Genomic DNA, 13,860 nt, shown 5'->3' with positions numbered 1-13,860 from the left:
ACTTCATGGGAAGTTGGTGGGGAAACAGTAAAAGCAGTGTCAGACTTCATTTTGGGGGGCTCCAAAATCACTGCAGATGGTGATTGCAACCATGAAATTAAAAGATGCTTACTCCTTGGAAGGAAAGTTATGACCAACCTAGATAACATATTAAAAAGCAGAGACATTACTTTGCCAACAAAGGTCTGTCTAGTCAAGGCTATGGTTTTTCCAGTGGTCATGGATGTGAGAGTTGGACTGTGAAGAAAGCTGAGCGCCAGAGAATTGATGCTTTTGCACTGTGGTGTTGGAGAAGACTCTTGAGAGTCCCTTGGACTGCAAGGAGATCCAACCAGTCCATTCTGAAGGAGATCAGTCCTGGGTGTTCACTGGAAGGACTGATGCTAAAGCTGTTTGGCCATCTCATGTGAAGAGTTGACTCATTGGAAAAGACTCTGATGCTGGGAGGGATTGGGGGCAGGAGGAGAAGGGGACGACAGAGGATGAGATGGCTGGATGGCATCACTGACTCCATGGACATGAGTTTGAGTGAACTCCAGGAGTTGGTGATGGACAGGGAGGCCTGGCGTGCTGCAATTCATGGAGTCGCAAAGAGTCGGACACGACTGAGGGACTGAACTGAACTGAAGGTGATAATAATATTAACAAAATAAGTGGTGCTGAGGACGTGGAAGAATGGAACTTTTGTACATGGTTGGTGGGGATATAAAATGGGGCAGCCTCTGTGGAAAACAGTATTCAGTTCTTCAAAAACTTAAAGGTCATGTATGACCCAGCAATTTCATATCTATGTATATACCCCAAAGAATTGAAAATAGATACTCCAAAAAATACTTGGATACAAATATTAGTAGCTACACTATTCACAACTGCCAGAAGGTGGACACAACTGAAATGTCTATCATGAATAAAGTGTGGTGTATACATACAACGGAATATTACTCAGCTCCAAAAAGGAATGAAGTGGTGATACATATTACAACGTGGATGAAGCTCTAAAACAGCATGCTAAATGAAAGAAGACAGACACAAAAGTTCACATAGTGTATGATATAACTTATATGAAATACCCAGAAAAGGTAAATCTACAGAGAGAGAAGCAGGTTGGTAGTTGCCAGGGGATGGGAAGGAAATAGGGGCAGAGACTACTTACTGGGTATGGGGTTTTATTTAGGGATGAAAATATTTTGGAATTAGAGATGGTGACTATACAAAACATTGTGAATGTACTAAACACCACTGAATTGTTCCCTTTAAAACGGTTGATCTTATATGACTAATTTCACATAAAAAAAAAAGTTAACTGATAAAAAGACAAAAAGAAAATCAGTAACAGCCTGCCAGATGGGTTTTCAGAGTGTCATAGTTTTTAAGAAACTTAATAGGTGAAGGATGCATCTTCCTATGACTAAAGGATTCGTCCCAGCTTGGCTGCCCAAGACTCAGTCCTGCAATGAACATCTCTTGCTTAGGGTCCCCTTGCAATGCTGTGGCTTCATCAGCTCTCACTTGGCTGAATACTGAGGAGATGGATGGAAGTAAAACAGACCTCTCCCACCGGAAGGTCAAACTTATACCTAAGCATTTCTAACTGCCATTTAAATTTACTAGCATATAAAAGTAAAACACCCAGTTACAAACCCTAACTCTGAGCCATTCAAAAGGCTCTTGATTATATATGAGAACTTGTAAGTGTTTAAAACTTAAGTGTACCTAGAAGTTTGGGCTTAATCCTTTTAAACAAGAAACAGCAGAAGCAAGTGGTGATAATCTACCCTTTGTCCTAATTTTAGAATGTGAATAATTAACCTTCCAGGGGGGAAAAAAGCAGAATTTTAAGAGTAGTTCAATCCAATAAATGTTCAGTTTAGAAATAGGTCGGTCCTGCTGGTACAGACTGTTACTCCTGATTTATTGCAGTGGCAATTCCCATGAAATCAGTCATTACTTCAGTTAAACTATTGAAGCATTAACGCCTTAAATTCTGCTTTCAGGCACTTAAATATTGGACAATACTGATTTTTATGGGGATTATGGTAGAAAGGGCTTGTGGTAAAAGGCATTAAAAAGTTCACATTGTTGCTACATCAAATTTTGTTAACAAAAATGCTAAGTTCCTACAAATTTTCAATTCTAAAAATAAGTTTTTCCCAGGTAAAATCGATAATACTTAGTGATTATTGTTTAAGGTTTATAGCTTGAATAAATATCTATTATAGTACCCAACTATACCAGTGTTTTTGTTCAGCAATAGACTTATAAGAATAAAAGCTGGTGGTGCAGACAGCTGGGCACCTTATAATACAGAAAGACACATCCTTCCTGAATCTGTATGGGGGAAACTAGTTACCAAAATGTCCCAAGAAATTTCTTCTCCAAAATGTCACATCATTGTAAGACGGCTTTCAGGCATCAGTGTGTTGGTAACTGCCCCAGTGTAGATTACCTAGTTACCCTAACTACCTTCTTTCAAATAGAAAAAAAAGAAAAAAGGAATAGGAAGAGGAGGAAGAAAGAGGAGAGGGAAGAAGAGGAAGAAATAATAAATGAGAGTAATCTGGTTTCCCTGCCCCAGAAGCAATTAACATTGGAAAGCCAATGGGCCAAGCTAAACATTAACCACTGCTTTTGGTTGGCCTTTGACAGCACAGGGTAGAGATATCCACCTGGCTTTCAGAAACCAGCTAGGTGGGTTCAACATCTAACCTCACCACTGAGAAGCAATGTGACCTTAAATAAGTTCATCAGCCTCTCTGAGCCTTTGTCTCTCCACGCCCCAGTACAAATCCCCACCAGTCTCCCGGAATAGTAGGTCTCAGTGAGAGAACCTGCTTAAGTTCCCATCTGGAGGCACCCTGCCTCTCCCGTGGTCTAAAGCACTGACGGCTTAATCTGGAAGGTTTGTTACTAATTTTTATGCTATTCCAAGAAGTCAGGACACAGCTGATGCTACTGTGTTTTTTATTAGAAAACAAATTAAATAAAATAGTGATTGATTCTATATAAAATTGAATTTGAGTCCATGGTTCATGGCGGGGAAGGCTCAGAAGATGGAGACAAGGATGTGGTAGTAGCAGTTTCTTTTTCTTCGTATCTGGGAGGCAGTTCAGATAAGAGATGGAGCGTGTGGGAGGTCTCAGAGGATGAAGCGGTCCCAGAAATAGTATATATCAATTCACAATCTCTCTCAGAGGCCGCGCCTTGGCCCTCAGGAGTTGGGGACCTATGAAGAAGAAGAGGGAACGTGAACGGGAGAAGAGGAAATCAGTCATCACACTTCAATACCAGGTGCTTTTCACATGTTTAATTACATGCATTTGGAAGCATTTGCAAGGGCTTCCAGAGTAGTTTCTTCCCATATATATTTTGCGTAGATATGTTTTAACTTCTTACCCCTTACTGTCCTTAGCGCTGATTGTAATATTAAGACAGTTTCATCCCTGTTGTCATTCCCCTTGTCATTGAAAAGACAAAGGCTACAAACATATAGTGAAGTGAAGTTGCTCGGTCGTGTCCGACTCTTTGCGACCCTGTGGACTGTAGCCTACCAGGCTCCTCCGTCCATGGGATTTTCCAAGCAAGAGTACTGGAGTGGGTTGCCATTTCCTTCTCCAGGGGATCTTCCCTATCCAGGGATAGAACCCAGGTCTTCCGCGTTGTAGGCAGACACTTTACCATCAGAGCCACTATTCACACAAACATATAGATGCCTTCCAAAAAGAACATGCACACACACACAGCTACTCTTCTCTGCTACTTCATCTGGAGACAGCTAACATAAGGGAGACAAACGTATGCAAATAGAAAATTAAATCATTAAGCCAAAAGCTTGAAGGGAGTTGGGAAGGCATCCTGGTTAATGGAGGGGCTCCAGCAAAGGGCAGACCTGCATCTACACTTCCACCCTGCTGCTTTTGAGCTGTTTGATCTCTAAGCCTCAGCTTTCTCGTCTGTAAAATGGGGGTGATGGCAATGTCTACCTTCTAAGGAACTATGAGAATGATATAAGGAAATGGAAGAAAAGCCAGACTCTGGCATAGTAGCGGGAGTCGTTTTTAGTAGCAGTAATAGACATTTATCTATTTATCTCTGTGAAATTCATCACTGGAGAAAAGAATTCACAAACAGAATTCTCCAAATTCCAGAACCTAACCTCCCTTTCATCCACTCAGGGCAACTCCTGCATTCGCCCCTGGTCGGATCTCCAGCTCGCCACCCAGTCTGGAGCACTAGACTGTGTATCCTAAAACATGAACAACCCGGTAAGGCAGCACTCATCCCTAGCATGCCCAGGTCCCTAGCAATCTTTTGGGTCCCCCTTCTCACTGCCTTTAAAAAATGTGCCTTTCAAAAGTCAATTTTCACTGAGTGCTGCTCTGTCCTGGGAGATTTTTCAGCGATCCTGCCTTCACTTCCTACACCCTGGGTTCCCATCTGGGAAGGTACAGTGCCTTCACCAGCCCTGGCATTTCCCAGAACTCCTTCCTTTCATACCCTCCCTGCCCGTGGATTCTCCACAGGTTTCTGATGCTTCTGACCTCTTGGTTTCAGCTGCCTCTTGGCCATTCCATCTCCAGGACCTCAATTCCCTCCAAGCTCAGGCCCGTCCAGTCTCCCTCCAAGGCCCAGGCCTTGCTCTGCTTCCACCACAAGCCAGACATTCTCTTCTCCTGATTATACGAGCCCATTCCCATCCTCCTCAGTCAGGGACCTCCCCTGTCCCTGTCTCTCACCCTTGACATCACAACCTCTGATTTTCCCATCATCCTCCACCACAGACTCCCTCCCATACTCCTCCTCCCCACTCTTTTTTTTTTTTTTTAAGGAAATGCTCTATCATTTTATTTAATTTGGCCACACCACACGGCATGTGGGAATCTTAGCTCCTTGACCAGGGATTGAACCCACGACCCCTGCAGTGGAAGCACAGAGTCTTAACCACTGGACCACCAAGAAGTCCTGCTCCTCCCTTTCTGATCACCACAGTCCCAGGCTCCTGTTACCTCCAGCCTTTCCATGATCATGAGTCAGCCTCCTAAATGGTCTGGCCGCCCTCAGCCTTTCCCCAGTCGGAGCTGAGCTAACCACTGCTCGCATTCCGTTGCTGTAACTCCTCAGCTTTCAATGGCATCCCTCTGCCTCAAGGAAAAACACTCACATTTATACTGTTTAATGTGACTCCAGGCAGGCCTCCTAATTTGTGACAAATGGGAAGCCTGGGGGATGTAAATGGGAATCTAACATTTCTCTTCAATCAGTCTGAGAAGACTCTGAGGCCCAGGGAACAACTTAAAATTGAGGGGAAAAGACTGGCATGCTCAAGGCCGGGTGCAGGCTGATTTCAGTCAGTCACTCAAGTATCCCCATTAGATATCAGAACCTCTGTACATTCTGGGGGTCTCCTGGGACCCCCACACCTCCCACAGTCCACAGCAGCCTAACTTAGCAGGGGCCTCCTGAGTTCTGGTCCAGCGCTCAGGCTGGCTGACAGGTGGTCCAGCATTTTGAGACCCAGTTCTGCTACAAGCGCATACAGATGCCTGGAGAAGGCTTCACATGAACCTGGCGTAAGCACGCTTATAATTTTTAACTTATGTGCTAGCCAAAGTTTCCTGGAAGGTACTGTGAATATTAAGACGATAATTCTGACATCATGTCAGCAAAATAGATACTCCTCCTTGATGGTTACACCTGTATCACAGCATAAAGCTGACTTGGCCTGAAGACAGGCATAGGCCTGAAAAGGTTCAATGTTTCTACACTTCCAGTTCAAAGGGAGAATCTTACCCAGATTGAAAAATACTGTAATATGAAGGTGGGCTTTCATCTGGAAGCAAACCGTCAGTCCCAGGACTCCGGGCAGCTGCAGAAGCTGAAGACTCAGGAAAGTAAGGTGGTGGAGGGGGTGGGAATATGATCACGGCATCACCTAAGGAAACACAACATTTTGTTGAAGATGGATGAGTAATAAATGTAAGCAAATGAGCAAGAGCTAAAGACATTAATTATACATTTGGCCCATCTATAGCAAAGGTCAGAACAGCAGAATTGAAAAGTGGGCCTATCAAATTTACAGATTTGAGAATAGAGGTCACTAAGGAACTGGAGGAGAGGAAAATAGAGTTAGAGTTTAATGGAGGCAGAGATTCTGTTCAGGGTAACGAAGAAACCTCCAGGAATTGATAATGGTGATGGTTGGCTGTACAACATGGTGAATGGACCGAATGCCACTATACATTTAAAAATGATTAAACTGGTAAATTGTAGGTTATATCTTTTTTACCATATTAAAAAAACAGCCTACATTTCATAGCAAGTCTCAGCTAAAGCGTTTCTGGCCAGTGTTTGCTAACAATGTTCCTTATCTCCCCTGGGATGTCCACTGCCGTCAAGTTTTTATTTCCCACTTACAGTTTTAATTCTTCAAAAGTCAGCTGTTGGATAAAGCGCCTCTGCTCCTCAAATGCAGTTTCAGCCTCTGGACAAATGACGGCACAGCCACAATATATCCCTCATCCCTATTTCCACAAATGTGGTTTCCATTCTTGCTGAGCTTTATTATCTACCAATGTTTCTTCCAAGCTTTATCAAAGAAAGTCAAACTCAAAGCAAAGCTAGGGTTTTTCTCCCCCCTGCATTTTTTATTGCTACTGTTCACTCCAGAACACATTCCTGTGTTTTGGGGAGGGGAACAGGGGACCAGATACAAGCTCAGATTCCAACTCAGAATGTACTAGATGAGTTGCCCGGAACCTTCTAGACGTGGCGGCACCACTATGAAGAGGTCTGAGGGCCACCTCTGCTAAGCTGGCCACTCCACATGACAGCTCGGGAAGAAGGAAGGAGGAAAGGACTTTACTTCCCTTCAGGGAGGAGACTGGTTTCTACGTGGCAGTCCTGATGCTTGCAGGGTTCTCGAAAGTGACCGGGGTTCCACTCGCCAGTTATTACCCGGCGTGGCCGAAACAAGCCCTTTGCCCTCTCCAGGCCCCAGCCCACATCTGTAAACTGCAGGCAGTAACTGCACCTGCCTCAGAGGACAGATAGGAGGACCAGATTCATATGAGGGGTTAAGACGGTGCTGCGCATGGAACAAGCTCTCTCAGAGGTCACACACCCTCAGAGGGACTTTCTCCACACCCAGCAGCAAGTGGTGCCTGTTTGCATGTCTGAAGAAACACTCCCAACTGGCCGTCTGGCCAGTGGCTCCACTCTCCCCCTTGTTGCCTCAAATGCCTCCCCTGCAGAAAACGCATAAACTCCACCCCTCCTTCTGCAAGGAGATGACAATTGGAGCTTAAAATATGCGTGGCTAACTGAAGCTCGAAAAACAATGGTGGTTGTCTTGGGATTCTCATTTGATTTTTTCAAAAGGTCTTGGTAGGTTGGAGGAAGGTAGGTTGAGTGTTCACTTTAATTACACACTGCAGGACAAAGGAGCTGGAAATAAGCCTCCAAAGCAGGCCAATCACCTATCAAACACAGACAAGGAAGTACTCCTCCTCCAGCCATCTCCAAGGCTTACCCAGCCCTCTGCCAGGTCTGTGCCCAGCTCTCTTGCTATCCCTGGGAAACTCCTGGCTCCCTTTCACTATGGGGTTTCTCCTGCAGGACTTGCTGTCCTCTGTGGGTTGACCGGTCACCTGCTTGTGTATCCAGGGCCCAACACCAGGTGTGCCCACAGTGCGTACCGTGCATCTGGTTTATCTACTCTGTCTTCTGTTCTGGGAAGAGCTGAGTTCTGGCACTTGGATAAGATTTGCCTCATATCACCCTCACTTTCCCTCATAAGGCAGAACTGACCATTGACAGACAATGTCCAGAGTCTTAACAATTGTGCGAAAAGGCATGATTTCTAAAGATGTAAACCCTATTCCATAATATCAAAGGAGAGAAAGACAGTGAATTACAGTGCCAGATTTTCACAAATTTGATAGGACTTAAATGGTTATATGGAAAAGATTTTAAACTCTTCAGTGCCAACATCAGGACAGAAATGCTCAGGAATCACCACACCCCTGCTCCAGCTCTGCCCCCAGTTCCCCCTGATTCCAGTTACCAGGAGTAAGGCTGGACCCCCAAACTCCCTGATAGTAAACCCAAAGGGCACACTCAATACACCCCCACCTAAGTGGAAGAACATGAGCGTCCCACGAGTATATTTTTTTGGCTCGCACTGTGTTCCCCAAAAGAACTAAGAGCATCTATAATATTGGGTGAGCCTTTTCATCATTTAACAATGACTCAGGACACCAGGTGAAGGATGAAGCCTGCAGAAATAGAATTACAGCAAGTGTCCCGGGAGGGCCTATGTGAGCACATGCGTGCCCACCGCCTCAGTTAGGATCCTGGCTCTGCCACCCGCTAGTTTGTGACCTTAGGCCAATTACTTGGGATCCTTGAGCCTCGGTTTCTTCATCTTTTACATGGAGACACTAAGTATCTGCCACAGTGGACTGTTGAGGGCATGGATGAATTTCACGTAACAGGCTCTTGAAGAGCGCACACTAAAACACTTAGATCGTTATTTGGCCCAAGAATAAGCTCTATGTGTGTTAGCGATTATTAACAAATAACTAGTGTTGATGTCACCATAAGTGTATAAACGCACAATTAAGTAAGCTGGGAGCTTCAACCCTGACGGAACACAATGATCATCTATAAATCCATCCGCCCTTCCTCTCTGAGGCCAATACCATGCAAAGCCCACAGCCCCGGGAATCCTCCCAGTGAGAACTGCCGGCTCAGCAGACAGCCTCACCCACGAGAAACAGCTCACTTCTTCCCTGTTCCCTCCACAGTTTCTGCTCTGTAATCCCCTTTGCCCACCCAGCCTTTTAGATGTTAAGGCTGTGCCTTCACGGTGGGAGACTGAAATAAAACAGCGATTTGCAAAAACAAGCAGCGATGGGGGCTTTTCTTTCTGTGTGAAGGTGAGACCAGAGCTCCTGATGTGGTTCTGTGGGGGCCTGACCCCGGGACATGGCGGGCCTGACCCCGGGACCCCCTGACCTTCTGCAGGGGGACCCAAAAGGAATCTCTGGGCATCCCACAGGGCAAAGAAGTGACCAGGGCAGTCACATTTCATCTGTATCTATGCCCCTGCTCCCAAACTTTGCCCCGACCCTGAAGTCAAGGACAAAATTACAGAAGATGAAGAATAAGGTGGACAAGAGTAGAGAAGACTCCTCCAAAATGTGGAAGACCAATGGACTTGCAACAGACTCAGAATCCTAGAATGTCAGTGCTGCCAGGAAACTCAGAAGTGCAGTGTTCATTTTACAGGAACACAAAGTAAGGCCAGGAGAAGTTAAGGACTTCCGAGGGCAGCCAGTCAAGGATAACCAGTGATGAGAACCCACGTTTTCAACAACCAGAAGTGCCATAAGAGTTTGCTGTGAGAATAACAGGGAAACAGGGTCACGTGGCAGGTCCCTTAGGTGACAGAAGGCTCCCAGGGTAGCCTCACGACCTCTCACTGTCCTCTTTATTTGCCCTGCAACCTCAGTCAAGGTCACAACTCAATGTCCTGACGCTTTTGTTAGATAATAGGGTTTTGCTGGGAGGAAAGGATGTGCTGAGTGATTCTTACGGGGATAATGACAGAGGCAGAACTGTGTCTGTGTGCATCTATGTGTGTGTGAGAGAGAGAGAAGGACAGACAGACAGAGGACAGAGACGAAGAGAGAGAATTTAGGCCAGACCCAAAAGCAGCCTTGATGTTGCAGCCACGGTGATATGAACAAGCAAAGGAAAGACAGCGACCCACCTACGGTCACCTGGATGGGCTCCAGGCTCTGGGTTTGTCTCTCTTCACTTTCAGAAGCATCCTGGTCCCCATTCAAATTGCTTCTCTTCTTAACGTGGGCGACCACGAAGAAACACAATCCCACAAGCACAATCAAGGGACCCAAGATCTGAAGGGACAAGAATCCACAGATCTGGGGCTCTGAGTCAGCTGTGTCTGTCTCATTCAGTGATTCCTGCATCCAGTCTGAGCCGCACCCAGGTACCCAAATGCCCAGTACGCTGATGAGCATACCGCTCGTCAGGAACAGAAACCCAAAGATGAGACACTGGACAAACTGGCGGCTCTCCCCACAGAGGAAGGGTCGGTCGGAGTCCGCCTGGTTGTTGCCTCGCAGGCGCTCCTCAGTTTGCTGAAGTCGTGCCCGGGAGCGGGCCAGGATCACAGCCCCCAGCCCAACCACGGCACACGCGGGCCCAGCGATCTTCAGCATCATGCTGCAGTCTGGGAAGGTTTTGTATTGGCATGCCTGGAACCCAAAGATGGAGAGCAGAACTCCCACGCACAGCAGGATGGCACCGATGACAAAAAGGAAGAAAATGAGCTTGCTGACATGCCTGTCTCCCCGGACCCCGTCTGGCTCAGCAGCGGCTGCAGGAGACATGGCCAGGAGAGGCCCCTTGCCCGAGGTGGGTGGGATGTATGGGTTCCCTTCGATGGTTTTAGCAGCTCTGCAGACATAACCAAACACCAAATTATAAAAGGGCTACAGGTGTTCCTGTCCCGCCCTGTTCTTTTCCCAAAATCACACTAGGACGAAATCATAAGGAACAACTTTGTGGAACTGATACACCGTAGAACAATGAGTTGGTTCATGAGTCAGAGGAGCTGGCATTCAGAAACTCCTGAATATGTACTTTTATAAAGATATGTAAGAAGGGGAAATGCATTTGCCAGGCACCTAAGAGTATCTTGAAAACTCAAAAGCCATGCAACAAAAGTAACTGGGTGTGGCTTTTCCTGTTATGAGTCCTATGGACTCACTTCCCCAGGCCAAACATACACACACACAATGGTAAGTGAAGGAAGAACCACACGGATTGTTTTGATTTATTGACATCCTACATTTCATCACAGCTGCTCTGAGCATTTCCAAGTGGGTAAATTTTCTCCTTCAGTAATTAACTTTCCATTTCCTCTTTTAGACTGCAGCAACTTTCCATTCCTGGCTTTATTCTAAGGCTCCATCTACAGAAGACCCAAGTTCAACAGTTTCAATGGAAGGCGAAGGCGGTTCAGGAACACAGTGAGTTTGGGAGAGATTAAGTTAATATTGTCAAAATGTGAGTCTTGAGACCTCAAACAGGCACACACTGGGGTTGCCCTGAAATCTGATGGTCTGGTTACAGGGTCTCAGATGACTTGGGGGGGTCTGGCACAGTGGGCCACGTAGACCTTGTCCCCCAGGTGGGCAGGTGGCCTCCTGCTCCCCTTCCTTCATGGGGCCACCCACTTCCACAAAAAGTTTCGGCCCCATTAAAAATATGCAGCTGATAAAAATCACCAGTTACAAAACACTAAACAGCAAGAGAACTTTGACTCTGAAAGAGTATCCATGAAATCAAGTGGGAAAGCAGCTTCCACAAGACCACCCGAGCCCTGTACTTCAAAGGTCTCCTATATTAAATGTACCCCCAAGCAGTGGGTCACGAGTTGTCTACTTTATACAGACTGAGTTTATCAGCCAGTTACCTTGTCTTATGCTAATGAATGGAATATTTTTCCAGGACCCTTCTAGTCAGGGCACTCAAAAAGACAACCCCAGTGTGAAGAACATATTCACTTACTCAAAGAAAGAAAACTTGAAACATATTCTATGCCACTTGCCTCCATGATCCCATGAAAGAGCTAGAGATTGAGTCGCTAAAGCCAAGGCCATCTTGACAAATGCAAATCATGTGCAAGTAGCGTCAGTTTCAGTAAAGAAAGGAAAGGGCTGATCTTATTCTAGGAAGTGCTTTTCCAGGAATAAATAAGATAAAATCAGAAGGAAGTTGGAGTGAGAAGGAAATAGAAGTGGGAAACAAGTTTGTACTTTACACTTGGACAAACTATATTTATGAAGATGAAATTAAGCTGAAACAAACACTGAAAGTATTGCCCAAGTTAAAAAACAAAAAGATTCTGAATCCTGTAATATTTTTTGCTGGTCTGGAGATAGAGATGAAGGGTGACTCTGCTACAAAGCCCTATCAATTCATTGTAGGGTAGTGTTTTGAGTTTGATGTGAGTCACAAGGCTTCAGTTGCCTTAAGGAAAATTCCCAAATACTAGTAAAACCTAAATTTGGATGTGTAGCTTCCTTTCCATGGACTAATGGACTAAGTACTTGGCATAGGTAGTTAATCCCCCATTCAAGTTAGTACGTGAGTAGTTCGTCCATCTCTTTGCCCGCCACCCCCGACCACCGATGCGCTCACACAGTGGCACAGATATCTTTAGTAATAGGAAAGTAAACCTTTCCCAAATACCAGCCTACACTTCATTTCCCCAAAGCCAAATCCGCCTCACGACGCTGTTTGCCAAGGACATTTCCAAATGAGCAGCGGGTCAACACGTCCAAAGCGCTGTGTTTGGGGGCTGACGCAAAGAGAGGCAAAGCCCTTCCTGGCAAAGAGCTCTGTGAGTTTCGAGCGCCAGAGCTCGCGCTGGAGCAGGTTTAGCGAGGCTGTTCCGCGCGGCGCCGCTCCGCGCACCCCGCCTGGATGCTAAACTCAGCGCTCGGCCCGCGACCGCAGAGCGCGGTCCCCAGGGGTGCGGAGGAGCGCGGGGCCCGGGGCGCTTACCTGAGGCTCGGTCTTGCGAGCGCGCTGCCTGCGCCGGCAATCGGCTGGCAGCACGGGCCGTTGGCACCCGGCAGAGCGCGGCGCCCGCCCCCGCCCGCGGCCTGGCCGGCGCCCGGCGGCCCCGCGCTCTCCCACCTGCGCGTCGGGGCGCGGAGTGTTTACAGAGGACGCAGTGCGGGGAGGGCGCAGCGGCGCGGGCCGGGCGGACTGGCCGGAGCTGGCCGCCGCCGGGTGCTGCCCTTGCGGGCCAGAGGCGCGCCGGCTCCGGGGTGGAGAGTGAGGGGCAGCTTTGGGGCCCGGGAGGCTCCGCGTCCGTACCGGTGCGCGCAAGGAATCCGGGAAAAGTGCTCCCCGCCGCCACCTCCTTGGCCTGTGGCCCTCGGGCAGGGGGCCGAAGCTGGGGTTCTCCTGGCTGTCCCAAGTCACAAGGCGACGGTCGCGATCCGGGCGGCGTGTAGGAGGCGGTTCCCTTCCGGGCCTAGAGCCCAGAATTTGGGCTGGGAGTGGGGGAAAAGGGCAGCTCCTGCCCCTCTCTTCGGCTTGACCGCCGCCTAGGCAGGGGTCCCCAGGTCTCCGCCGCTGCGCCCTCTGCGACGGTCCACCCAGTGGCCTGTGGCCCTCCTGCCGCTCCGGAGATCTTGGCCGGGGTCAGTGGAGCGAGCCTCTCACCGCGAGCGCCCGGACGAACAGGTTACAAAGAAACGTGCGCTCCATTGGTGTGGGAGATAAGGGTCCTCCCTGCCTTCAGTCCTAGCTCCGAGATTCACGTATGGTCACAGCCCCTGTTTGCCATCGAACTCCCTTCCCAGTTCTCAGTCGCTAATGATTTGCTGGAATTAAACTGGTAACTTTGCCCTTGAACCAGGCGGTTTCGGGATGGGTTTGCTAATCCCCGTGCTATTTGTAACCTGCCCCATATAACACGTGACACGGAATTAACTGTGCCAGTTTCCACACCAGAGGTCAGGGCGCTGTGAAAGGTGAGTCAAGCTCAAACAGGGGAGCGCCCTGAGCCCTTCCCCATCCCTGCCACTCCTCTCTGGGATCCTGTCCACTTCTGAAACCCAGTCAAGAGTTCACAACCATTGCCTTAACCTTTTGAAAGAGTAAGCGCCTTGCATGCCTAATACAAGTTGTCCCCAGTCCTTTTCCACTGCAGTAAAGATTGAGTTGGTTTAGCTGATTACAGAAGTGAGAGGGAGACTCAAAGGGGCCAGAGGGAGGCAAATAGGGAAGGGTGGCCACCTGGGCTCTGCAGCCCAAAGG

General features: G+C 47.7%; 1 protein-coding gene across 3 annotated transcripts; it reads right to left on the bottom strand.

The window, feature by feature from the left end:
* Positions 1 to 2,944: 2,944 nt before the first annotated feature.
* TMEM171 (transmembrane protein 171) lies at positions 2,945 to 13,467 on the bottom strand. Of its 3 annotated transcripts, XR_015148960.1 has the most exons (5): positions 12,595 to 13,467; positions 9,770 to 10,479; positions 5,788 to 5,929; positions 5,004 to 5,135; positions 2,945 to 3,223 (listed from the first exon to the last, which is right to left on the bottom strand). XR_015148960.1 is itself a non-coding variant. In XM_086362118.1 (4 exons), exons 2-4 carry the CDS (start codon positions 10,410 to 10,412, stop codon positions 3,028 to 3,030), a joined length of 981 nt encoding a protein of 326 aa, XP_086218244.1. In that variant the 5' UTR covers positions 10,413 to 10,479; positions 12,595 to 13,467; the 3' UTR covers positions 2,945 to 3,027. The 3 variants fall into 3 exon arrangements, 2 of the variants coding, with proteins under 2 accessions (XP_086218244.1, XP_086218245.1); XM_086362118.1 differs by lacking the exon at positions 5,004 to 5,135; XM_086362119.1 differs by lacking the exon at positions 5,004 to 5,135 and having other exon boundaries at positions 12,913 to 13,467.
* Between the last annotated feature and the right edge of the window lie 393 nt (positions 13,468 to 13,860).

This window comes from Bos grunniens, chromosome 20 (genome assembly GCF_055505025.1).
Source record: "Bos grunniens cultivar Pamir isolate PY7600 chromosome 20, Bosgru_T2T1.0, whole genome shotgun sequence".
Classification (NCBI taxonomy): domain Eukaryota; kingdom Metazoa; phylum Chordata; class Mammalia; order Artiodactyla; family Bovidae; genus Bos; species Bos grunniens.
The sequence above is the reverse complement of the archived record's forward strand: the minus strand, read 5'-3'. Positions and strand labels throughout refer to the sequence as shown.